At 41.9% G+C, this 25,969-nt stretch overlaps 1 protein-coding gene across 1 annotated transcript; it reads left to right on the top strand.

Moving 5' to 3' along the window:
* Positions 1-1,279: 1,279 nt before the first annotated feature.
* LOC119354703 (sister chromatid cohesion protein SCC2-like) lies at positions 1,280-20,108 on the top strand. The gene is made up of 28 exons (XM_037621446.1): positions 1,280-1,743; positions 1,844-1,974; positions 5,679-5,815; positions 5,905-6,004; positions 6,093-6,343; positions 6,433-6,543; positions 6,627-6,738; positions 7,224-7,317; positions 7,415-7,601; positions 7,687-8,118; positions 8,276-8,802; positions 8,873-9,080; positions 9,149-9,199; positions 9,291-9,449; positions 9,541-9,705; positions 10,187-10,486; positions 10,565-10,717; positions 12,015-12,184; positions 16,553-16,658; positions 17,248-17,409; positions 17,588-17,692; positions 17,766-17,999; positions 18,078-18,211; positions 18,288-18,542; positions 18,626-18,932; positions 19,049-19,141; positions 19,220-19,345; positions 19,433-20,108. The coding sequence occupies exons 1-28, from the start codon at positions 1,490-1,492 to the stop codon at positions 19,712-19,714; spliced, it is 5,346 nt and encodes a 1,781-aa protein (XP_037477343.1). The 5' UTR covers positions 1,280-1,489; the 3' UTR covers positions 19,715-20,108.
* Positions 20,109-25,969: the final 5,861 nt, after the last annotated feature.

The following is a 25,969-nucleotide window of genomic DNA, read 5'->3' as shown; positions in this document are numbered from 1 at the left end:
TCAGTCCCCTTGAACTTGTTATTTGCAAGGATCAAATCTTGTATAGGTAGATAGATAAATTGCAAAACAAAAATAAAAGATACAAAATTGTAGTAGAGAATATTCTGGTTTCTTTATATATATGATAAAAGCAGACCCAGAGGCCATAGTTTTCACCGGAGACTTTTCTCTCGAACGCATAACATACTGTGGGTGAACAAATTACTTTTGGACAATTCATAAAAAAACGCATAGTTATGATGATATTCAAGACAATAATCATGTATATAGGCATCACGTTCGAAACAAATAGACCGACTCCTGCCTGCATCTATTACTATTACTCAATTCATCGACCGCTATCCACCATACATCTAGGGTACTAAGTTAATAAAAATAGAGTAACAACTTAAACAAGATGACATGATGTAGACAAAGTAAACCCAATCAATATGAATAAACCTCGTCGTTTTACCCTTAGTGGTAACAATACAAATACGTGTCTTGTCCCTTTCTGTCACTAGAAAACAAAACAAGTAGAAACAACAACTTACACTTGGCACTGGGTTAATAGGTTAGTCCAAAAAATAATATAAAACACCACAAAAAGTTATATAAAACATTCAAGATTGTTACTATAATATCATGAAATAAAAAAATTATACATACATTAGAGACGTATCACACAGCAATGCCACCGTCGAAGCAGACGCCGGAGGAGTTGGCGTGGCTGACATGGGAGACCGCCTTCCCGTGGGCTGGGCCGCCTCTAGCCTTCGTCGACCTCAGCGACGACGACAACAACGACAACGATGACAAGGCCTAGGGTAGCGTGCAGGCATGTTTTTTCAGTTTTTCTTAATGTTTTCTTAATATTAAGTGGACTTTGGCCCGCGGTTGACTGTCCATTTAATGTTTAATCATGTTTAATCCAGCCACATATTTTTGAATTTGTTTTTTGAACGCGAAAAAATGTGTTAGCCACCCGTTGGGCGACACGACTGACCCAAACGAGTAAAAAGCGAACAATCCCGTCCGTTTGACGGACTCAAACACACACGCTTTTGCTCTTTTAGAGTAGTCTTGAAACCCGTACCACATGACACATGTGATAAGCGATTCAAATAATTAAAAAAAACATCTCGAAACCCACCACAAAAAAAGCTTTTGAATTTGTTTGGGCCCACCCAACCCAATCCAACCCATCAAAACATTTCTTTACTGTGCCTACCACCCCACCACATCTATGTTACTGCCGTCGTGACTTGAATGGCTGGCTGCTTCCATCCTCCCCCCACAAGATTGGTCGTCGGAGGCCTCTCTCCGGTCCGGCCAACCCACGGTATAACTTCCTAATTTGCAGCACCGCCCAAGTACTAAACGCTTAGCTAAGCAACTACACAAAATCCCCTTTCCGTCCGAGTAAGCGACGCGCCCTCCAAGTCCTTGCTCGCTGGGAGCCTCTCCAGTTCGAAATCGATCTAGGGTTTCGCCCGCCTGCCCGCCGGCCATGGACCTTCCGGCCGGCGCCGGCGACGGCGACGGGAGGGAGCCTGGGAGGGCCGGCTTCGAGCGCGCCTGCCGCCTGCCCAACACCGTCCACTCCGAGATCGCTGCCGCTCTGCCGCTCCCCACCCTCCCCGCTACGCTCGGCACGGACCTCCACGACCACGACGAGCCCCTCGCCGAGCCCGACCGCCCCGACATGATCATGCAGGCGGCTGCCATCGCCCGCATACTCCCCAGCACCGACATCTCCCACCTGTTAGTCACCCTTCCCTCCCCTTCCCTTCTCGCTGGCTCGCTCGCTGCTCCCGCCGGGAATTTCGCCCCACTGAGTTCCATTTTCATGTAAACGACGCAGGGGCTTCACGGAAGCCGATCACGTCGCGGTGGATCCCAGCGAGTGCTCCTTGCTCTGGAGGGAGGTGCTCAAGCACAACCCCGACGCCTTCAAGTTCAAGCCCCGCACTCCCCAACCTCCTCCTTCGCAAGGTAAACACAGCCTTCCTTAGGCCGCTCCGGCTAGCTAGCTACCCATGTAACACAATGCTCGTTATGTTTCCGCCCATTGAAATGGACAGGGTACTTGTCTGGACTCTTCAGGTTACTAGCTTCTGTGGTTGACTTGATAGCTACTGTACTAGCTTACCAGCTTCAACTCTCGAACTCCTGTATGAACAGTACTTCGATGTCTCTTTACTTGGACCGGGCTTATATGCTGCTGTATCTCTATCATGCTGCCCGAGCGCTGGTGTGAATTTTCATGGTAGGTAGCATCGTGGTTGCTCGTGTTGGAGTTGCTGCTCTGGTAGAAGTCAAATTTCTTTGAGCAAGCGCAGTTTCGTGCCATGGAATTTGGTTGGAAAAAATAACTGCTATGCCACGCCATTCCACTATTTGGTAAACCTAGTGTGGTGTATCATTTTGTTTTTCGTATGTAATGTAGCTAAGCAGAGCAGAATTTAGTGGCTTTCGAGTCCATACTGAACAGAATTTAGTCAGAAGCCATTTCATGTAACGCTAGGAGTTGAAATGTCAGTGGTTCTGTGTCGGGGACAGGGTTTCCGAATGTCACAGTGCTGAGCTTCTGTTTAGCCCCTGATGATGTATGGTCGTTAATAAGGTGATGCAGTACAGAATTTGCTGCTTCCTCATCTTTCTTATTGGACATGTCTCTATATCAGTACCTCAAATACTTATAGTTCCATGAATTAACTGGCACGGTAGACAGCGCTTTGACCTAATATTGCCTGAACATTTTCGAATGTGGACTATGGTGTCTGATTTGCAGGGCTTGGTGAAATAGTATCCAGTGGTCCATATTATTTTGGCAGTGGCCCATATAATATAAATAGTTCTCTTCACGATAAATCAAGCCACTCAAGTCCTAGCTTAAGTATTAGTGGTAGTTCCACCACTCCACTGTTGCACTTAGCCGCCTTGACACGCTCATGTGTTGGCATTGCTCACTTATTCAGTATGCAGTGGGTTTCCTTCCCGGAACAGAACTAATTCAAAGGCTTCCCTGTTCATTTATGTAACTTAGTGCATATGCAGGTAAGTTTTATTGTTGAAAACCTTTATTTTTTGTTATTTTGATGCATATATGACCTATACCTAGCACTACTGCTATAAAATATGTCTGTTTCTTTCTAACAGTTTTTGAACCGTATAGAAGGCAACATGCTGGAATTCTGGAAATATACACCGACAAGTGGAATGAACACTAATTTAAGCTATATTTTAACTATATACACACACACATAGTAATGCAATTCATCACCCAGGGTGTTGAATAAGTTTTTTTACACCCAAGGTTTACTTACGTCATTACATTTTATATACGAATAATTATGTTCATATTGATTAACTACACAAAAGTCGGTATAAGAAAGTAAGATATGAGTCATAAAACCACAAAATTTACATTTATATGTATATTTTGTACTATATTTTACATTCGTAATTTTACGTCATGTAAAATATCCTTTTCGACCGGCATACATTTTCTTACCTTTTCTTTTCACTTCGGACGTAAGACAAAATTTACAGGACGTAAAAAGGTTATTCTTTATCCTGGGTGATGAATAGTCTGACTATATATATTTCAATTAATGGTTGGCATTAGCACATTTGGTACCTAGCTCGTTGGACTTGTTTAAACGATGTCTTTTGATGGCTTGGATAGTAACTGAAGTCCCCAGATTAGGCCTCAGTAGACTAATGGTAGTACAAGTGGAGAGATCAATTTTTGCCCAACCATTTGATGCCCGCTTTACTCTTGCCTTCCTCAAACATTTATGCACAAACATCACACTTCACGGCTTCTGTCATCTGACTATGGCAGCACCACACAGCTCCATGCTCCATTCTATGTTGGCTCTATTTATACTCTCTTTGTGCAGAAGCTCTGGCCAGTGGCCATCACCAGTTTTCGACTAATTATCGTCTCCTTTTTAGTGAGTTTTTTCAGTTGTTGCCCGGGCGTTAGTCACCTATCTTTCATAGATACTTAGGTCACGGCAACTTGTTAAAACCATGGTTATTAATTCAGGCTCTATGAAGCTTTTGATAGATCATAGTGTTAAGGAGTATTAGTATTGGTCTAGGAGTTCGTATTAGTCTACATTTCCTTCCTTGTACCACAAGTACACATATATATGCCCCGTGCAATAGAGGTAAGTTGCATCCATAACAAATAGGCACAAAAGGAGCAGCCTTATTTTCTAGATTAATATGGTAACGTTGCAGTCACTCTTTTAAATCTATTTCAGCATGTTTGTTTGCTGCTCAAAATGGGAATGCAGCATCAGCATTTTGGCCTGCTATGTCAACGTCCTGTCAATGGGGATCATCCCAAATAGTTGACCATTTGCAAATAGAGTTACCGCCTCGAGTTATAATCAAGTAGCATGACCAAACAGGCCTTTACGGCTTAATGTGCCATTTATGGTTTATTTATCATATCCTCAGAACAATTCTAGTCCTTCTATTACTGTACCAGCAGATACAAAAATATTATACCGAGAACCATCTAGATTCTAAAGTTCCTACTTTGCCTTGTGAGCGTTTGCTGCAATGTGTCAGATAAATGTTTGAGCATGGCAAATTCCACATGGCAACAGCAGGATGTCTATATGGAGCCAATTCATTATAGGCTAGTAGGTTTTCAATGCAAATGTTTATACATATGCACTAAAAATATTTTATGCTCCAGCTACTTACCTTCTATTTCAGCAGTCCTCCTGAACCTTAGCGCAGCGGTAAAGCTGTTGCCGACCATGAGGTCACGGGTTCGAGTCCTGGAAACAGCCCCGTGCAGAAATGTAGGGAAAGGCTGCGTACAAAAGACCCAAAGTGGTCGGACCCTTCCCTGGACCCTGCGCCAGCGGGAGCTAAGTACACCGGGCTGCCCTTTTTAGTCCTCCTGGGTGATCCTTGTCTTCGGGAAACACGCAAATAATATAATCTAACTGGTATACTCAGATCATCGAGTTTGTAGAAAAGAAAAAAGAAAGCTAATTAATAATTATTATCCAGAGTTGAACCCGAGAATTACATTGGTGGTAATGAGCTAGGTTGTGGCTCCTGACCAGGGTTCGATTCCCGAGCAGTTGGGGTGAAGAAGCTCTTTTTAAAGTAAATGGTTGATTCTTTCTGGAAATTTGCTTTCTGTTAATAACATCGATGGTACATGGCTCTATAGAAGTTGATAGATTGGATGGTGTGCTATTGTTGTAAGTTATTTTTGGGCACTTCTATGTGAACTGTTCCTGGTGTAACGCATGCGAACTGTGAAGTACTCCCTCCGTTCCAAAATAGATGACTCAACTTTATACTAACTTCAGTACAAAGTTGAGTCATCTATTTTGGAACAGAGGGAGTAGAAAATTTCATGTTTTCTCCATTTTGTCTCTTCTTATACTGGCAATATTATAGGAGTACTAATGTGCTAGTTTGGCCCTCAGTATTGTCATGTCAACTTAAAAACATTTTTAGTGCAGTGCTAATGTATATACTCTGCTTGTTCTACCCCGGTGCAACTTCTGTTGAACCTAACATTCAAGCCCACAATTTGTTGTCCTAACAAAAAAATGCAGCTTACATATGGAGTTTTAATGCATTGCATATTATTTCTATATTAAGCTTTCTTGTCTCACTATGTAATTCCGTGTTACGTTGGTCAAGTTTTTCAGGTCTGCTTGATGGTCAGGAATATCAAAATCAAGAACGCGAGAAGCAATTCGAGTATCTTGCACCTAATCTGACTAAAGCACGGAAGGATCATGCATTTCCTCCAGATGACACCAGCTCACACCGAGAGGATCTTCATGTATGTTAGATACCAATGGTTTTGCGTCTTACCAATGTTCAGTTGCTTTTGACCACTTTGTCTTTGTGCTAACATGCTTTCTGTTGCAGAATGAACTCTCACCAGGTTCAGTTGCTTCAAGGAAACCGAAAGTGAGGAAGAAAGATAATTCTGCTTCAAGTTCTGGCCCCAGCATTCCCAGTAGTCAAGGTTTATTTTTTTAATTCATGTATGTCCCATCTTCCTCTTGTTTTACTTCAAACATTCAGCTGATTCGAGTTTGGATTATGTATTCTAGAAGTCATTGCCAACTTCCGTGAGCTGGTGGAGGATTTCTGTGGAAAAGCAGAAATCCCTGATAATGCAGATGGTGATGATTGGCTATCAATTGCACTGAATGATGTGAAGGTTCTTGTAAATGAAATTACATATGTTCGATCAAAGGGAATGTTGCATGAGATTCCCATGGATACGCTTACTTGTCTCTTACATGTGATAGACCGGCAGATCCGGTGTTCTCAAGGATTGTCAATAGACGTGAGAGAAAATGTGAGTTATTCACTATAGCCCTTCCCTCCGTATTCTTTGAATAAAAGATGCTGCATATTGTAGTCTGACTAGTGCTTGGGTGACTTCAGCCTGATGCTGCAGATGCTGAACACTCAGTCTTCTCTGCTTTGGAGTCCATTCATGCGGCGTTAGCAATCATGACCAACCCTGATATGCCAAAGCAGCTGTATCGAGAAGAGGTTCACACATTCTGAATTCCTGCCTATCTTGTTATGAATCATATTGTTGAGGTTTCTGACTATAAGAACTTTGGTTGAATCAGCTTATTGAGCGAATTATTGATTTCTCAAGACACCAGATAATGGATTGTATGGCTGCAAGTAACCCAACCTTCCGAGCTCTCTACAAGCCAGCTGGAAATGTCACTAATGATGGTACTTGTTATACCATCTTTTGAACATTGAAAAATACACAATTCTACATGCACTTGTGGAGTTCTGCAAGTACTATCTTTGGCTTTTCATGGTTCTGCACTCACATTTCTCTAAGTTGGATATATACATCCATGTTCTTGGGGACTCGGGGCATATATCGTACCTTGTCATTTCCTTCAAAATAAGATTGTTTAATTTTGCCGAAAATTTATTATCCCTGCTTACCTGTATGTACTAATTTAGTGCTTCATGGTGACCATTTGGTGGTTACTGAACTTTTTTTTAATTTAGAAAATGGAAGCCTGCCATGATTAAATTATGTGTGCACACCACAGAATAGCATTTAATACCTGCATGTACTAATTTAGTGCTTTAGTGAGTTGTGGTGACCATTTGGTGGTTACTAAACTTATATGTCATGATTAAATTATGTGTGTACATCACAGATTATAGCATTCAATATATTCTCTTTTGGTCAAATCTAGGAGATGAAGATGAAGACGACATGGAAAATGGACCAGCTAGCAAAAAGAGGCGCACTGCTTCTAATTTAAGTGCGAGGAAATCTTCTGCAAACAAGTATGTGATTAATCTATGCTTGATTTTTCCCTTATCTAGTTTTTTATGAAGTGTTTGTGGGGAACTAATACAGTTCAGTTGTCCTTTTCTTTGTCAGAGTTTCTGCTTCTATATATTCTGCTGTGCAGAAACTATGCTTGATATTGGGCTTTCTTAAAGAACTCCTCACAACGGTGCGCTTATCAGATAGTTGTATCCTGCAGTTAGCAAAAACCTGCTTTACTACATTCTTGGTGGACAATATGCAGCTTTTACAATTGAAGGCGATCGGTGTTATTTGCATGGTAGCTCTTTGCTTATTGACTCACAATTTCCCACCCTTTCAGTTGTCCAAATAATTTCCTTCCTTACCTTTCAACTCTTGCACAGGTTTTTTCATCATACACACAACACAGGAGTTACTTGGTTGATGAAACACTTAATCTTGTCCGCAAGTTGCAGTTCTCAAAAAATGCTATTAGAACTTACCATCTAGCTGACGAAGAACAAAAGGAAATCCAGATGATAACAGCCCTCCTAGTTCACTTGGTTCAGTTCAGTGCAAATGTTCCTGATAGCTTAAAGGGAACAGTAAATTGGAGCACCATCATTGATGCCTCAGTCGATGCTAATTATCCAATTAACTGCCATGAAGCAGCAACGGAGGCTTGTTGCCTTTTCTGGACCAATGTGCTTCAACGTTTCACTGCTGCTAAATCTCAAGATGTGTCAGAAGCCAAAGGGATTATAGAAAATCTCGTTCAGGACTTGCTAACAGTACTAAACTTGCCCGAGTATCCAGCTGCTGCCCCTATACTTGAGGTAAACTGTGCAATGACAGTGCTATTGTTGAGATAGTAAATGTCGTTTATGGGCTGCTTTAGCATTAATGCATTTTTGTAACCAAAATTCACAATTGGAATATTCTAGTTCAAGTAGTCTATTTCATAATGCCTACAAGTACTATTCTTATGTATAGGTTCTCTGTGTGTTGCTGCTCCAAAATGCTGGATTGAAATCAAAGGACACTTCTGCTCGCTGCTTTGCTATTGATCTTCTTGGTGGTATTGCATCAAGATTGAAGCGTGATTCTGTGATCTGTAGCAAGGAGAAGCTTTGGATACTGCAAGAGCTCACTGATGCAGAGAATGATAGCTCAAAAATCTTGAAAAATAAATGTTGTGTTTGTCTTGGTGGAAGAGGTATAAATATGGCATGTGATGTATGTGGGAGATGTTTCCATTCAGATTGTATGGGGGCTGGCAGTCAGGAAAACTTACAGCGTGATTCTGTTTGCCCCTTATGCTTTTGCAAGCAACAGCTCAGTGTGCTACAGTCATACTATGAGCTAGAAAATAAAGAAAAGGGCAAAAGAGCATCTACCGCACATAAGAAAAAAACTGCTATACCTGATGAGGTGACAGCAGTGGATACTGTTCAACAAATACTTTTGAATTATCTCCAGGAAGCTGGGCCACAAGATGATGGGAACCTGTTTTCTAGATGGTATGTAGTGTGATACCTTTGTTTTTGTTGTCCAAATGTCACTGGAAATTGATTCCCATTTTGTATGCAGGTTCTATCTCTGCATGTGGTACAAAGAAGACATATCTTCTCAGGAGAAGATTATCTACTATCTTGCCAGATTGAAATCTAAGGAGATTCTGCGAGATTCTGGAAGTGGCTTGGCATTATCCAGAGACTGGGCTAAGAAAATTTGCTTGGCACTTGGCCAGAAGAACTCGTTCTCTCGGGGTTTCGACAAAATTCTTTCCCTCCTTTTGGTATGTATTGCTTCTCGATGTTTGATTTTAGTTAGATGTTGCGGCATTAATACCCAATGTTTTATCAGGCTAGCTTGAGAGAAAATTCTCCTGTGATAAGAGCAAAGGCCTTAAGAGCGGTGAGTATACGCAAACTTTTTAAACTATATATGATGTACATCATTTTCATTTGGACATTAGACATCACTAGTTAGCCTTAATTCTGTGTAGGTCAGCAGTATAGTTGAAGCTGATCCTGAGGTATTGGGTGACAAACGTGTCCAATCTGCTGTTGAAGGAAGGTTTTGTGATTCAGCTATTTCTGTTCGTGAAGCTGCACTTGAGCTTGTTGGAAGGCATATTGCTTCACACCCTGATGTGGGTCTTAAGGTTGGTGGACTTATGAAGTTATGAGTTATGACATGTTCTTGGGTGCTGTTATTGCTTTTCTGCAACTAACCTTTTATCCTCCCATTAACAGTATATTGAAAAAGTCGCTGAACGGATAAAGGACACTGGAGTAAGTGTTCGCAAACGTGCGATCAAAATTATCCGTGATCTTTGTGCTTCAAATCCGAATGCGGATACAAGTCATGCCTTTGTGGAGATTATTTCGCGTGTTAATGACGAGGAATCAAGTGTACAGGTAAGTTTATGTACGAAACCATTGACTGGTGCTCCTGAGTCATGGCAGCACGTTATGATACCAGAGTTGATATTGTACTATAGATGTTCCGTTTATTGTCGTTTTCATACTTCAGTGAGATATGTATGTTGGTGCATGAGCTGAAACAGTCTTCTGTATACCAAAAGAAAGTAGTGGCAGATAGCTAGTCCCTCTTACATGTGAAATTTCCTACATTTGCAAAATCGAAATCATCCTCACCAGGAAAATTGTATATTTATTACATAAAGTAAATGACTGGAATTCTTTACACATGAAATCTCTCTTGCAAAATGTCTTTTAGTGTCCTTAACAATGATGTCTTTAAAAGTAAATCTGATATTAGAGGTTAAGCATTTGACACAAAAAGTGCTATGCAACATCTTTGAATCTGCAAGCTTTGAGTTCCTTTTCACTGTCCATGTTAGTTAATTTTGAACATATCTTCATTTTTTCTCTGTAGGATCTTGTATGCAAAACATTTTATGAGCTGTGGTTCGATGAACCATCTGGGAGTCATAAACACCTGGTTGCTGATGGTAGTTCAGTTCCTATGGAGATCGCAACAAAGACAGAGCAAATTGTTGACATGTTGAGAAAGATGCCCAATCATCAACCCCTTATTACCATTATAAAACGCAGTTTGACTCTCGAGTTCCTCCCGCAGTCAAGTAAGGCTGCAGGCATTAACTCATCCATGATGACATCGCTCCGGAAACGATGTGAATTGATATGCAGGCGCTTATTGGAAAGGATATTGCAGGTATTTGTTTGACCAAAATTTTGCACTAGCTAGATCTTGCATAATTGAGTTTGGTTCTTAATCATGTTTGTTGTCAAGGTTGAGGAGGGAGCTGATAATGAGACCAAAATCCACACGCTTCCTTATGTTCTTGTCTTGCAAGCATTTTGCATCGTGAATCCCACCCTCTGCACTCCAGTTACCGATCCCTCTCAGTTTGTTGTGACACTTCAACCGTATCTTAAGAATAAGGTGAGCATGGGTTTCCTTCTCTTGAACTATGTGCCTTCTCCTGTAAAAGTAATTTGTGCTTATTACATGAACTTATAGCACATTTCAGGTAGCGTTAAGAAATAAAAAGTTCGAGATTTCTGGCTATGTTTGTCATGTCGTCACAAAGGAGTGCTGAGTGGTGACATCTGAAGTGGGATACGTTTTTGTTAGAAAGATGGGATTATACATTATAGACTGAGATGCTGAAAAGTAGATGGGAGAAAGAACAATTCGTTGTTTTTGCTTAATACCACCGGTAGCTTATGTCTCTTCTTTTATGGATGTTAGCCTAACAATTTATCTCTAATTCGAAGGGAGGAATCCAATCTAAACTACTGGCTAACTTATACTCCCGTTCCTAAATGTAAGTCTTTTTAGAGATTTCACTACAAACTACATACGGATGTATATAGACATATTTTAGAGTATAGATTCACTCATTTTGCTCCGTATGTAGTCCGTAGTGTAATCTCTAAAAAGACTTATATTTAGGAATGGAGGGAGTAGATGATGAAATATCACAACCGAACTACTCTTATTCCAGTCTGTTGCAGCCCTCTTATGTCACTTGCATGGGGATCAGGCGTGCACATGACCATGAGGTTTTATGATTTTTGACTGTTGGACCTGAAAGCCATCGATATTTCTTACCATAGCTTTGGACCTGAAAGCCATGTTACCAGTTTAACAACTGTAGCTAATTTTTTTTTCTGCCAAAATTGGCCAAAACAGGGGCAACCAAAGCATTTCTAGCCAATTTTTTGTTGGGGTTGCCTTGGGCTCAAATGAAACACACCCTATATTTTAGCTCCTCACATGCTATTGTGATGCATGGGTTATTCCTGCCTGTTCTTTCTGATGGCCAGGGTTCACCCATGCTCTGTTGCTGCACAAATGCACATGCCTTCTGAATTGTATTTTTGTTTCACGTTCCCCTACTAGTTGTGCTGCAGACATGAGCAGTAGAGCATAAATGTCTATATTGGCAAGTTGTAATGTCATGTGTAACAGCCTAATAGGTACTACATAATTCTACTGAAAATGGTAGAGCCTTGGTTTTGATTATGCTTCTTAAAAATGATATTGTTGTTCATGTGAGCAAGTGATAATTTATGCATTGTGAGTTTGAATGTCCTTTTCTACTAGAAACAAGAAGATTTCTCAAGTTTTTCCTTTCATTTCCTTGCCGCGATGAAATTCCGAGATATATCTTTTGTGGAAGTGAATGTAAAGGGCTAGGCGAATACATTACAGTCTGCATCTTCTGTATCTGCAGGTCGACAGTAAATCAACTGCCCAATTACTTGAAAGTATAATTTTTGTGATTGATGCTGTTATTCCACTCATACGGAAGCCACCACAAACTGTGGTTGAGGAACTCGAGCAGGATCTGAAGCAGATGATAGTTCGCCACTCTTTTTTGACTGTTGTACATGCCTGTATCAAGTAATTTTATTCATTCCATTGCTTTTAGTTTTTTTTATCAGGAACTTTGACAGTGTCTACCTTACATTGTTTCATCTTGCAACTGCCACATCATTACTCCAAAAATTCATCATTTTTAAAATCTAAATAGGACAGAAATGGACTGGTACCATACTTATCCTGGCAAAACCATATCCGATACCCATTTACAAAAAAATTGGGTTATAGTTTTTATAGCCATGGAAAATTAGATATGATGTTTAGCTAAATTTGTATCAATATATAAAAAGCGAATAAAGACGCAGATATGACTGTTGTAAATATCCCAAAGTTCAAATAAATTTTTATGGGCGTGGCTCTGGGCCGTATCTTGATCCGGATACGGTGGCAAGTGAGCGAGGGTCGGATCGTCGCATCCTTAGTGGCGCGCTACATCGGTGCCCGGATATAGTGGAAAATGAGCAAGGGTCTTCGCATTTGACTCGACGAGTGCGAAGGGTAAGGAAGCTAGTCGAGCCTCGGAGGATTCGCTTAGGTAGCTGGAACGTAGGGTCTCTGATAGGGAAGCTTCGGGAGCTAGTTGATGCAGCGGTGAGGAGAGGTGTTGATATCCTTTGCGTCCAAGAAACCAAATGGAGGGGATAGAAGGCGAAGGAGGTAGAGGATACCGGCTTCAAGCTATGGTACACGGGGATGGCCGCAAACAGAAATGGCGTAGGCATCTTGATCAACAAGAGCCTCAAGTATGGAGTGGTAGACATGGGGACCGGATTATCCTAGTGAAGCTGATAGTTGGGGACTTAGTTCTCAATGTTATCAGCGTGTATGCCCCGCAAGTAGGCCACAATGAGAACACCAAGAGGGAGTTCTGGGAAGGTCTGGAAGACATGGTTAGGAGTGTACCGATTGGCGAGAAGCTCTTCATAGGAGGAGACCTCAATAGCCACGTGGGTACATCTAACACAGGTTTTGAAGGGGTGCATGGGGGCTTTGGCTATGGCATCAGGAATCAAGGAGAAGATGTCTTAAGTTTTGCTCTAGCCTACGACATGATTGTAGCTAACGCCCTCTTTAGAAAGAGAGGATCACATCTGGTGACTTTTAGTAGTGGCCAACATTCTAGCCAGATTGATTTCATCCGCTCGAGAAGAGAAGATAGGCGTGCGTGCCTAGACTGTAAGGTGATATCTGGAGAGAGTGTTGTACCTCAGCATAAGCTGGTGGTTGCTGACTTTCGCTTTCGGATTCGTGTCCAGCGGGATAAGCGTGCCAAAGTCGCTAGAACGAAGTGGTGGAAGCTCAAGAGGGAGGTAGCTCAGGGGTTCAAGGAGAGGGTCATTAAGGAGGGCCCTTGGGAGGAAGGAGGCGATGCGGACAATGTGTGGATGAAGATGGCGACTTGCATTCGTAAGGTGGCCCCGGAGGAGTTTGAAGTGTCCAGGGGAAGGAGAAGCGAAGATAAGGATACCTGGTGGTGGAATGATGATGTCCAGAAGGCGATTAAAGAGAAGAAAGATTGTTTCAGACGCCTATACCTGGATAGGAGTGCAGACAACATAGAGAAGTACAAGATGGCGAAGAAGGCCGCAAAGCAAGCTGTTAGTGAAGTAAGGGGTCGGGCGTATGAGGACCTCTACCAACGGTCAGGCATGAAGGAAGGCGAAAGGGACATCTATAAGATGGCCAAGATCCGAGAGAGGAAGACGAGGGATATTGGCCAAGTCAAATGCATCAAGGAAGGAGCAGACCAACTCTTGGTGAAGGACGAGGAGGTTAAGCATAGATGTCGGGAGTATTTCGACAAGCTGTTCAATGGGGAATGAGATTTCTACCATTGCGCTGGACGGCTCCTTTGATGTGTTTTGTGCGGCGAATCCAGGAGTCTGAGGTCAAGGAGGCTTTAAAAAGGATGAAAGGATGCAAGGCGATGGGCCCTAATTGTATCCCCATTGAGGTGTGGAAAGGCCTTGGGGACATAGCGATAGTATGGCTAACCAAGCTTTTCAACCTCATTTTTCGGGCAAACAAGATGCCAGAAGAATGGAGATGGAGTATATTAGTACTCCCTCCGTTTGGAATTACTTGTCTCGGAAATGGATGTATCTAGAACTAAAATATGTCTAGATACATTCATTTCCGCGACAAGTAATTCCGAACGGAGGGAGTACCAATCTTCAAGAACAAGGGGGATGTTCAGAGTTGTACTAATTACCGTGAAATTAAGCTGATGAGCCATACAATGAAGCTATGGGAGAGTCATTGAGCACCGCTTAAGAAGAATGACAAGCGTGACCAAAAATCAGTTTGGTTTCATGCCTGGGAGGTCGACCATGGAAGCCATTTTCTTGGTACGACAACTTATGGAGAGATATAGGGAGCAAAAGAAGGACTTGCATATGGTGTTCATTGACTTGGAGAAGGCCTATGGTAAGATACCGCGGAATGTCGTGTGGTGGGCCTTGGAGAAACACAAAGTCCCAGCGAAGTACATTACCCTCATCAAGGACATGTACGATAATGTTGTGACAAGTGTTCGAACAAGTGATGTCGACACTGATGACTTCCCGATTAAGATAGGACTGCATCAGGGGTCAGCTTTGAGCCCTTATCCTTTTGCCTTGGTGATGGATGAGGTCACAAGGAATATCTATACCAATATAAAAAGACCCAAAGGAGCAGATCCAACTGATCTCGGCCATCGAACTAATTTAATCCAACGACCTAGACTGCTCCGATGGCGAGTGTTTAACATGCAATTAATATCATACCAAATATTGCACTAATCACAAGATTGACACACAAATAATAGCATACATAATATCCACGTGCAATTAATATATTGCCTAAATATTAACATGCATTGCACGTGCGCATTTACTAGTACAAGGAGATATCCCATGGTGTATGCTCTTTGCGGATGATGTGGTGCTGGTTGACGATAGTCGGACGGGGGTAAATAGGAAGTTAGAGTTATGGAGACAAACCTTAGAATCGAAAGGGTTTAGGCTTAGTAGAACTAAAACCGAGTACATGATGTGTGGTTTCAGTACTACTAGGTGTGAGGAGGAGGAGGTTAGCCTTGATGGGCAGGTGGTGCCTCAGAAGGACACCTTTCGATATTTGGGGTCAATGCTGCAGGAGGATGGGGGTATTGATGAAGATGTGAACCATCGAATCAAAGCCGGATGGATGAAGTGGCGCAAAGCTTCTGGCATTCTTTGTGACAGGAGAGTGCCACAAAAGCTAAAAGGCAAGTTCTACAGGATGGCGGTTCGACCCGCAATGTTGTATGGCGCCGAGTGTTGCTGACTAAAAGGCGACATGTTCAACAGTTAGGTGTGGCGGAGATGCGTATGTTGAGATGGATGTGTGGCCACACGAGGAAGGATCGAGTCCGGAATGATGATATACAAGATAGAGTTGGGGTAGCACCAATTGAAAAGAAGCTTGTCCAACATCGTCTGCGATGGTTTGGGCATATTCAGCGCAGGCCTCTAGAAGCTCCAGTGCATAGCGGACGGCTAAAGCGTGTGGAGAATGTCAAGAGAGGTCGGGGTAGACCGAATTTGACATGGGAGGAGTCCGTTAAGAGAGACCTGAAGGATTGGAGTATCATCAAAGAATTAGCTATGGACAGGGGTGCGTGGAAGCTTGCTATCCATGTGCCAGAGCCATGAGTTGGTCGCGAGATCTTCTGGGTTTCACCTCTAGCCTACCCCAACTTGTTTGGGACTAAAGGCTTTGTTGTTGTTTGTTTGTTTGTTGTTGTGGCTCTGGGCCCTGCAGCCTGGCAGTAGCTGTAAAATGGCGATTGGATTAGTTAGTAGGAAACTAGGAACAAATCAAATGAAGTTAGAATTCTATCCGGTAGGAAAGATATTTTTTTGGTTATCAATTTAAAGACAGGGATAAGTTTTGTTAGGAAATTACAGATAGAGGTTTGGGTCTTGCGGAGCAAGTCAGTTGTCTTATATATAGTTCTTTGATCAAGCAATGACAATTTAGAAGTTAAACTAAGCCTCAGAGCCTGTCTTCCATGGGCAAGTCAGTGTTCAGACTCTTAACCTACTCAAGTTACACTGTTGCGAATCAACAAAGGTTAATAACATAAAACTAATCTCCCTTGTCATGGTTAAGCACTCACAAAATGCTGTAGTCTGTACCTTTTTCAAGTATGCATAATTACACCTCATAATATCTAGAAGTGAAGTAATCCATACCTTTTCCATGCATGCATCATCACAATCTGCATCTTGGGTATTATCTAATGAAAATCTGACATTAGATGCAATACTGCAAATCTCATTTTATTCTTGCATGAATAATTGAGCTTGCTTGCTTTTCTGTTGATCATGTTTACTTATCTCTATTGCTCATTTTCATGAACAGGTGTCTTTCTGCCCTTAGCAGTGCAGCAGGCAGAGGTCCGAGGTTGTTGGAGTACCTCGTTAACCTTTTCTACAAGCATCTGTCAGGTCCTAATTCTGATGGTCAGGTATTGTACGATTACCTGATTGATTGAGTGAACTGCAATCTGAAATGTACTATGCATGCTACATTTGAATCTTATATTGTTCTCTTCATTTACATCCTTTCTAGTGCCTTGTATGTCTCAAAGTCAAAACAGATTTACATCATAGCATGTAACACCATATAAGCTTCTCTTTATGATAACTCTACTTATTTTAATTTCCATTGTTGGTGATAACTCTACTGTTGGTGATAACACCATATAAGCATAGTTTAGGATGGGTTTGATGGAGTGGTGAAGTACTCACTTGTGCCAAGAGGTTCTAGATTCGACGCAGCCTCTCTGCATTGCACTGTGCAGGGGTAAGTAGGCTTGCCTCGTATAATCCTCCCCAGAACCCACATTCTTTTGGAAGTAGTTTTGGGCAGTTGGCATAGTTGTATGGTGTTATGTGGCAGTAATTTGATGAACATGTGATTATTGAGTACATTTGCATATGTTGCTTGCTTTTACCTACTTTCTTTTACTTGCAATATCATGTAGGTTGGTGCTTTTTAGAATTATCATGTAGCTTAGATATGATGAGCTGACAGTTTGCTTTGTTGAAACTCAGGTGTTGGGTCGATCATTATTCTGTCTCGGCCTGCTCCTTAGATATGGTTATAAACTGTTGGCAACATCGGAAAACCAACTTGATTTTCCAAAGATTCTTGAATTGCTCAAGAGAAGGTATCTCAGCAAGGATGATTTCAGCTTGAAGGTTCGAGCTATGCAGGTGTGTGCTCAGCATTATTACACTCAATGTTTGACTTGATGATACTCGTAGCTAGAAACATGCAACGACTCAAGTAACTTAACCTGTCTATTTGACTGTTGCTTTAGTTCTTTAGGGTGCTTGGATATTTTATATGAAATTTTCCTTATTAAATGACAATTTTCATGTGTGCGTGCAGGCTTTGGGATACATACTTATTGCAAAGCCTGATTTTATGCTACGGAAAGATATTTTGAATCTGATAGAGGCATCACTATCTTCTGATGTCGATTATAGGTTAAAGGTATAGACATTTTCCTGTAATGGGTTCTGCTCCGCGTAGCTTTTTCTATATATAATTGGACCTACTTGACCAGATTCAAGGATTGCAAAACCTTTATGAGTATCTCCGTGATGCGGAAAGCCAACTCACGGCTGACAGTACTGGCAAGCCTACTGTACCCTATGCAACTAATGGTGGGAGTGAAGTGCCTGTTGCTGCTGGAGCGGGAGACACCAACATCTGTGGTGGTATTATCCAGTTGTATTGGAATTCTATTCTTGAGAGATCCTTGGATATGAACGATCAAGTTCGCCATGCTGCACTAAAGGTGAATTAGTTCAACTGATTTCTGCACTTTCCTGCTTTTCATTTTAGAGTAGAAAACAGTGATTTTTTTTTTTTGCAGATTGTTGAAATTGTTCTTCGCCAGGGTTTAGTTCATCCAATTACTTGTGTTCCACACCTTATAGCACTTGAAACTGACCCTATGGAGGGGAACTCAAAGTTGGCTCATCATTTGCTGATGAATATGAATGAAAAGTACGATGGCTCAACTTCTCATTTCTCCATTTCTTTATTGGATAAAATGATCTGACCTATTGGCGTTATTTTGCAGGTATCCTTCATTTTTTGAAAGCCGCTTAGGTGATGGCCTACAAATGTCGTTCAGATTCTTCGAGACCATAGTCAGCAACCATAACGTGGTGGCAACCAACATGAAATCAAATCCGATTGCATTTGTTAAACCTGGCATATCCAGAATATATCGTCTTATCCGTGCAAATCGAAATTCAAGAAACAAATTTGTACACTCAATAGTCCGCAAATTTATATCTGACAGCCGGAGTTACCCCACAATTGGTTTTCTTGTGTAAGTTATTTAGTTATGTGCCTGTTGATCCTCTTATTCTTAATATTTGGTATCTGACTCTCCAAGTTGTGTGAATATTGCAGTTACTGTGTAGAAGTTCTTGCATCTCTCCCTTTCACCTCTCCTGATGAACCACTTTACTTGGTCTATGATATAAACCGAGTTATTCAAATTAGAGCCGGAGCAATTGAGGCTAATTTGAAGAATTGGACTTCCATGGATCAGCAGCAAGATGTGGTGGGTCAGCAAGATGTGGTGGGTCAGCAAGATATGGTGGATAATGTTATGCATGAACCTGGGGGATATCCTGACCAGAATCTGGCAGATAGTCCTGAAAAGATGCGTAATAATTCATGCAGCACGTCAGATGTCGACATGGCCAAACTTCAGGTGAGCTTGATATGTTTTGGGTTGAGGGATTTTGGTAGAATATAACTGATGCGGAGATGGTTGCAATCCTTGCATGTTTGCATCTCCTTTTCCACTAAATAGGCCTTTGTTTTCAGGAAGATTGCCATGATGCGATAGCTCTGCAGCTCCTTCTCAAACTGAAGAGACATTTGAAAATTGTCTACAGTTTAACTGATGCTCGCTGTCAGGTGTGTGTTTTCCCTTGTTTGGAAATTAGTCCTCGGAAGACACGTTGCATGACAGATTTATTTCCAATTTCAATACAGGCATTTTCTCTGAAGGATCCACCAAAACCTGGTGAAGCAATCTCCAAGCAGAATATCCCGCTTAACATTAACAACACCAACATCAGTTTGCCGAGCTGCCTGCAGGATGTAGCGCTCGTGTACCAGGTAGCATTTCTGAAAATGTAATTGCATTGGCCTGAGCTTTGATGATCCTACAACTCTTTAACATCTGATGGGACTTGTGATGCACAGGATTTCAAGACATTGCTGCGAGAAGATTCCATGGACTACGTACTGTATACTTCTGCCACGGTCCAGAAGAAGCGTCTGACTCCAAGAAGTTCGTCGAAAGTTAGAAGGCCAGTGGCTGTTACAAGAGGACGTGGTGGTGGTCGTGGTCGTGGTGGTCGTGGCGGCGGTGATGATGATGATGACACTGATGATGATGACTGGATTGGCGGGCCGAGGGTGCTAGAGTTCGGTGCTCAGGCAGTCACTGGTGGCCGAGTAACGAGACAAAGGGTCCAAGTATGACTGGTGATTGGTGCTCTGTACATTGTAGGGAAGTTTATAGGTGACTGACACGCAGGGGACATAGGTCATCGTTTAGGGCTCATACCATCACTGATACCATCACTATTCGGTAGTGGTAGTCGAGATTCTAGTATATAGAAGCAGAAAGGGAAGGGAGATAGCTTTACCTACTTAGAGCCATTAACTTGGAGAACTCCTTTTCTTGCTGTGCCCATTTTATTATATTTTTGTATTTTTGTGCTGGGCTTTTGCAAAACTTAAAACAGGTTGTGCTCCATGTCTAATTCAATGAAAAAAGATAGATAGAAAGGATCTCATTTGCTTTCCGGGTCGGTCATTGTACCAATAATGTGTACTACTCCATTCCTTTGTATAAGGTGTATCCTTTTTGAAAGTCAAACGAGTGCATGTTTGACTGACTTTTTAGAAAAATATATCGATATCCACAATGTGAAATTTATATCATTTGATTCATCATGAAAAGTAGTTTTATATTTTATCTATTAGTTATTGTAGATATTGTTATTTTTTCTATAATTTTGGTCAAACATTTAAATGGTTGACTTGCATGGAAACCAATACATCTTATATTCTGAAATGAAGGAAGTAAATCAGTAAACTTTCTAGTTTTGAACTAAATCAAACTTCTTACTCTGAAAAGCCCATAGAAAGATACATGTAACATCTACTACAACACTAAGTTAGTTTTATTAAATTCACCGTAAACCTTCAGTATTTTTTTCTACTATATGCATATTTTTTGAAGGAAGGGTGAGCTTTATGGATCAGGTAATAACGCTCATACAATCACGCTCGAGCGAGGCTGAAGCTTAGGAAGGCATCGACTCGATAAACCCACTAGACTCACCTTGCCTGATTGTGCTAGACTATGGGCTATGTCATGGGTGTGTTTGGTTGTTCGTGCCTACTTCAAACTAGGGCTGGACAAAAAGCTCGAAACTCGGTGAGTCTAATGAGCGCTCGGCTGCTCGACTCGTTTGAGCTAGGCTCGTTTTCTTAATGAACCGAGCCGAGCAACAATTTTTGCTCATTAGCACTAACAAGTTAAACGATCATGATTGCGAGTTTTGTGAGCTACTCGTTAAGCTCGGTAGTAGCATGAGTTTGTTCATTATAGAGAATTTTTTGGTGACTTCGATCACTCCTAAGTCTATGGACGGGCTATTTGCCACATTCATATCTTTCTCGTCTTTTCATATTCTCCATTTATCGAATCCTACTGGCTGTACCTATGTATGTTTGTATCTATATGCATGTGATGTATCTTGTCTACTGATGCATTTTCCTAACGAGCTGCTCGCGAGCACTCGTGAACATATAACGAACCAAGCCAATCTTTATATTTAGCTTGTTATCCTTAACGAACTTAACAATCCGAGCCTTAACGATCACGAGCCTTAACAAGCCGAGTCTTAACGAGCTGAGTAGCTCGTTAGTCCAGCCCTACTTCAAACAGGTCCATTAAGTCTTAAAAAAAATCAGGTCCATTAAGGGTGTGTTTGGTTGAAGAATCAAGTGGAATGGAATGGAATGGATACATTCCACAAGAATGGAATGGTTCCATCTTTGTGTCTACTACGAAGAGTGAGTTGGAATGGAACGGTTACATCTCTATGTTTGGTTGGTGGAATGGAATGGAATGAATTTTTCGTTTCGGTGGGAATGAGTGCGTTCTGTTCCGATTCTGTACCGAACACTGGAACTTGGCCCAGGGACGGGTCCGACCCATGCCGTTCCACTTCGTGACTGAAACACCCTAAGATCCCACTTGGAATGTAGTTTTTCTGCCACCCCTATAATAATTTACACCTGTATTATACCAGCCTCCGGCCAAATACATTTCGTGGTATTTTCAATCCGGTTATAATCTGTTCTTGGCTTCGGGTTTCAACCCGCTTCTAAAATGCATGTCGCCCAGGTTGCAACACGAGACTTTCCAAGCAGGGCTTAACAGAGGAGGCCGCTTGGAGGAGGAGGAGCGATTCACCGTCACGGTCAGGTCACGACTGCCGGCCAACGTCGCCATCACGGCCAGGAGCGAGTCGTCATCTCCGCGTCGCGGTCAGGAGTGAGTCACCGCCGTCGGCGTGCTTAACCCCCATCATGGCCAACGTCTTCGGCGTCTCACCACGTTGCCATCATGAACACCGTCGCTTCACCCCCTTGTGGACACCCGGCGCAACCTCAATCTAAGCCTCAAGAAGTGAGGTGGGGAAAACGACGGGCGCTGGTCTGTATCGAATACCGACCTAATAGAGGGGTAAGTGTGAAAATCGGTGTAAAATTTACAGCCAAAAAACGACATGCCAAGCACCAAAGCGAGGCCCATTCGTTTGTATTTCACAAGGGTATATTTTACAGGTGTATTGGGCTCCAAAACGAGGAACCAATGGGGCCTAAGTGTAAAAGTAGCCTTTTGATAACTTGGCATGTAGACATATGATGCGTTGGCCTATAGACACCCGATACTGAAAGCAGATATCCTGGTACCGCCTCTGTCTCGTCCGCCTTGTCTCTGGCGTGGCTCATCTTCCTTGTCTCTGGCACCGGCAGGCCGTCGCTGCCGTCTCCCATGACGGTAAGTGATGTCTACTATGCAACTTTCTTCTTGTAGACTCTGTTGGGCCTCCAAGTGCAGAGTTTTATAGGACAGTAGCAATTTTCCCTCAAGTGGATGACCTAAAATTTATCAATTCGTGGAAGGTGTATGATGAAGATGGTCCCTCTCAAACAACCTTGCAACCAAATAACAAAGAGTCTCTTGTGTCCCCAACACACCCAATACAATGGTAAATTGTATAGGTGCACTAATTCAGTGAAGAAATTGTGATACAAGTGTAATATGGATAGTAGATATAGGTTTTTGTAATCCGAGAAATATAAAAACATCAAGGTGGCAAGTAGTAAAAGTGAGGAAAATCAGTATTGCAATGCTTGAAAACAAGACCTAGGGTTCATACTTTCACTAGTGCAAATTCTCTCAACAATGATAACATAATTAAATCATATGTCAATCCCTCAACATGCGGCAAAGAGTCACTCCAAAGTTCCTATCGCGGAGAACATAAGATGAAATTGCTTATAGGGTACGAAACCACCTCAAAGTTATTCTTTCTGATCAATCCATTGAGCTATTCCTATAAGTGTCACAAACATACCTAGAGTTCGCAGTAAAATAACACCATATGATACACATTAATCAACCCTAATGTCACCTAGATACTCCAATGTCACCACAAGTATCCGTGGGCCAATTATATGATATGCATCAAACAACTTCAGATTCATAATATTCAATCCAACATAAAGAACCTCAAAGAGTGCCCCAAGATTTCTACCGGAGAAACAAGGACGTAAACGTGCATCAACCCCTATGCATAGATTACCCCAATGTCACCTTGGGAATCCGCGAGTTGAGTGCCAAAACATACATCAAGTGAATCAATAGAACACCCCATTATCACCACAGGTATCCCACGCAAGACACACATCAAGTGTTCTCAAATCCATAAAAGTATTCAATCCGATAATAGTGAAACCTCAAAGGTAAAACTCAATTCATCACAAAAAGATAGAGGGGGAGAAACACCATATGATCCAACTATAGTAACAAAGCTCGCGGTACATCAAGATCATGCCAGATCAAGAACACGAGAGAGAGAGAGAGAGAGAGAGAGAGAGAGAGAGAGAGAGAGAGAGAGAGAGAGAGAGAGAGAGATCAAACACATAGTTACTGGTACATACCCTCAGCCCCGAGGGTGAACTACACCCTCCTCGTCATGGAGGCTGCCGGGATGATGAAGATGGCCTCCGGTGATGGTTTCCCCCTCCGGCAGGGTGCCAGAACGGGCTCCCGTTTGGTTTTTCGTGGCTACAGAGGCTTGCGGCGGCGGAACTTCCGATCTAGGTTTCTTTCTGAAGGTTTCTATATTTATATGACTTTTTGGCGTCGGAAACAAGTCAGGGGGGGGGGGTACCCGAGGAACCCACAAGCCCGCATGGCGCGCCCCTGGCTTGTGGGATCCTCGGGACTCTTCTGGTCCAGGTCCGGTGCTTCGGGGGTCTCTTTTGGTCCATAAAAATCACCGTTAATTTTCAGCCCATTCCGAAAACTTTTATTTCCGCACAAAAAATGACACAACGGTAGTTCTGATGAAAACAACACCAGTCCGGGTTAGTTCTAATAAAATCATATCAAAACCATATAAAATTATTGTAAACATGGCATGAATACTTCATAAATTATAGATACGTTGGAGACATATCAACATCCCCAAGCTTAATTCCTGCTCGTCCTCGAGTAGGTAAATGATAAAAGAAAGAATTTTATGAAGTGTAAATGCTACCTAGCATATTTATCAATGTAATCTTCTTTATTGTGGCATGAATGTTCAGATCCATAAGATTCAAAACACAAGTTTAATATTGACATAAAAACAATAATACTTCAAGCATACTAATAACGCAATCATGTCTTCTCAAAATAACATGGCCAAAGAAAGTTATCCCTACAAAATCATATAGTCTGGCTATGCTCCATCTTCATCACACAAAATATTTCATCATGCACAACCCGATGACAAGCCAAGCAATTATTTCATACTTTTAATGTTCTCAAGCCTTTTCAACTTTCACGCAATACATGAGCGTGAGCCATAGATATATCACTATAGGTGGAATATAATATGGTGGAGGTTGTGAGGAGAATACAAAAAAGGAGAAAGTCTCACATCAACTAGGCAAATTAATGGGCTATGGAGATGCCCATCAATTTATATCGATGCAAGTGAGTAGGGATTGCCATGCAACAGATGCATTAGAGCTATAAGTGTATGAAAGCTCAAAAAGAGACTAAATGGGTGTGCATCCAACTCGCTTGCTCACGAAGACCTAGGGCAATTTGAGGAAGCCCATCATTGGAATATACAAGCCAAGTTCTATAATAAAAAATTCCTACCAGTATATGAAAGTGACAAAATAGGAGATTCTCTATCATGAAGACCATGGTGCTACTTTGAAGCACAAGTTTGGAAAAGGATAGTAGCATTGTCCCTTCTCTCTTTTTCTCTCATTTTTTATTTTCTCTTTTTCTTTGGGCTCCTTGGCCTCTTTTTTTTATTTGGGCTCTTTGGCCTCTTTTTTAAGTCCGGAGTCTCATCCCAACTTGTGGGAGAATAATAGCCTCCATCATCCTTTCCTCACATGGGACAATGCTCTAAAAATGATGATCATCACACTTTTATTTACTTACAACTCAAGAATTAAAACTCGATACTATAACAAAATATGACTCTATATGAATGCCTCCGGTGGTGTACTGGGATGTGCAATGATCAAGAGTGACATGTATAAAAAATATGAACGGTGGCCAAGCCACAAATACTATGCCAACTACATGATCATGCAAAGCAATATGACAATGATTGTATGTGTCATAATAAACGGAACAGTGGAAGTTGCATGGCAATATATCTCGGAATGGCTATGAAAATGCCATAATAGGTAGGTATGGTGGCTATTTTGAGGAAGGGTAAATGGTGGGTTTAATGCACCGATGAAAGTTGCGTAGTACTAGAGAGGCTAGCAATGGTGGAAGGGTGAGAGTGCGTATAATCCATGGACTCAACATTAGTCATAAAGAACTCACATACTTATTGCAAAAATTTATTAGCCATCGAAACAAAGTACTACACACATGCTGCTCGGGGGATAAATTGGTAGGAAAAGACCATCGCTCGTCCCCGACCGTCACTCATAAGGAAGAAAATCAAAAAATAAATCATGCTCCAACTTCATCACATAACGGTTCTATTGGGGAACGTAGTAATTTCAAAAAATTTCCTACGCACACGCAAGATCATGGTGATGCATAGAAACAAGAGGAAAGAGTATCGTCCACGTAACCTCGTAGAATGTAAGCAGAAGCGTTATGAGAACGCGGTTGATGTAGTCGAACGTCTTCACGATCCGACCGATCCAAGTACCGAACGCATGGCACCTCCGAGTTCAGCACATGTTCAGCTCGATGACGTCCCACGAACTCCGATCCAGCAGAGCCTCACGGGAGAGTTCCGTCAGCACGACGGCGTGTTGACGGCGATGATGTTGCTACCGACGCAGGGCTTCACCTAAGCACCGCTACGATATGATCGAGGTGGATTATGGTGGAGGGGGCACCGCACACGGCTAAGGGATCAATGATAAAATTGTGTGTCCAGAGGTGTCCCTGCCCCT

The sequence above is a fragment of the Triticum dicoccoides genome, chromosome 2A, assembly GCF_002162155.2.
Source record: "Triticum dicoccoides isolate Atlit2015 ecotype Zavitan chromosome 2A, WEW_v2.0, whole genome shotgun sequence".
Taxonomy (NCBI): domain Eukaryota; kingdom Viridiplantae; phylum Streptophyta; class Magnoliopsida; order Poales; family Poaceae; genus Triticum; species Triticum dicoccoides.
Note: the sequence above shows the minus strand (reverse complement) of the source record. Positions and strands in the feature narration are given on the sequence as shown.

Bases quoted from the DNA above. Each gene is read 5' to 3' on its own strand.
- LOC119354703 (XM_037621446.1), top strand. From the start codon at position 1,490: ATGGACCTTCCGGCCGGCGCCGGCGACGGCGACGGGAGGGAGCCTGGG. The intron at 6,739-7,223 runs GTACTTGTTATA...GGTCAAATCTAG, and splicing joins TGGAAATGTCACTAATGATG to GAGATGAAGATGAAGACGAC. The intron at 16,659-17,247 runs GTATTGTACGAT...GTTGAAACTCAG, and splicing joins GTCCTAATTCTGATGGTCAG to GTGTTGGGTCGATCATTATT.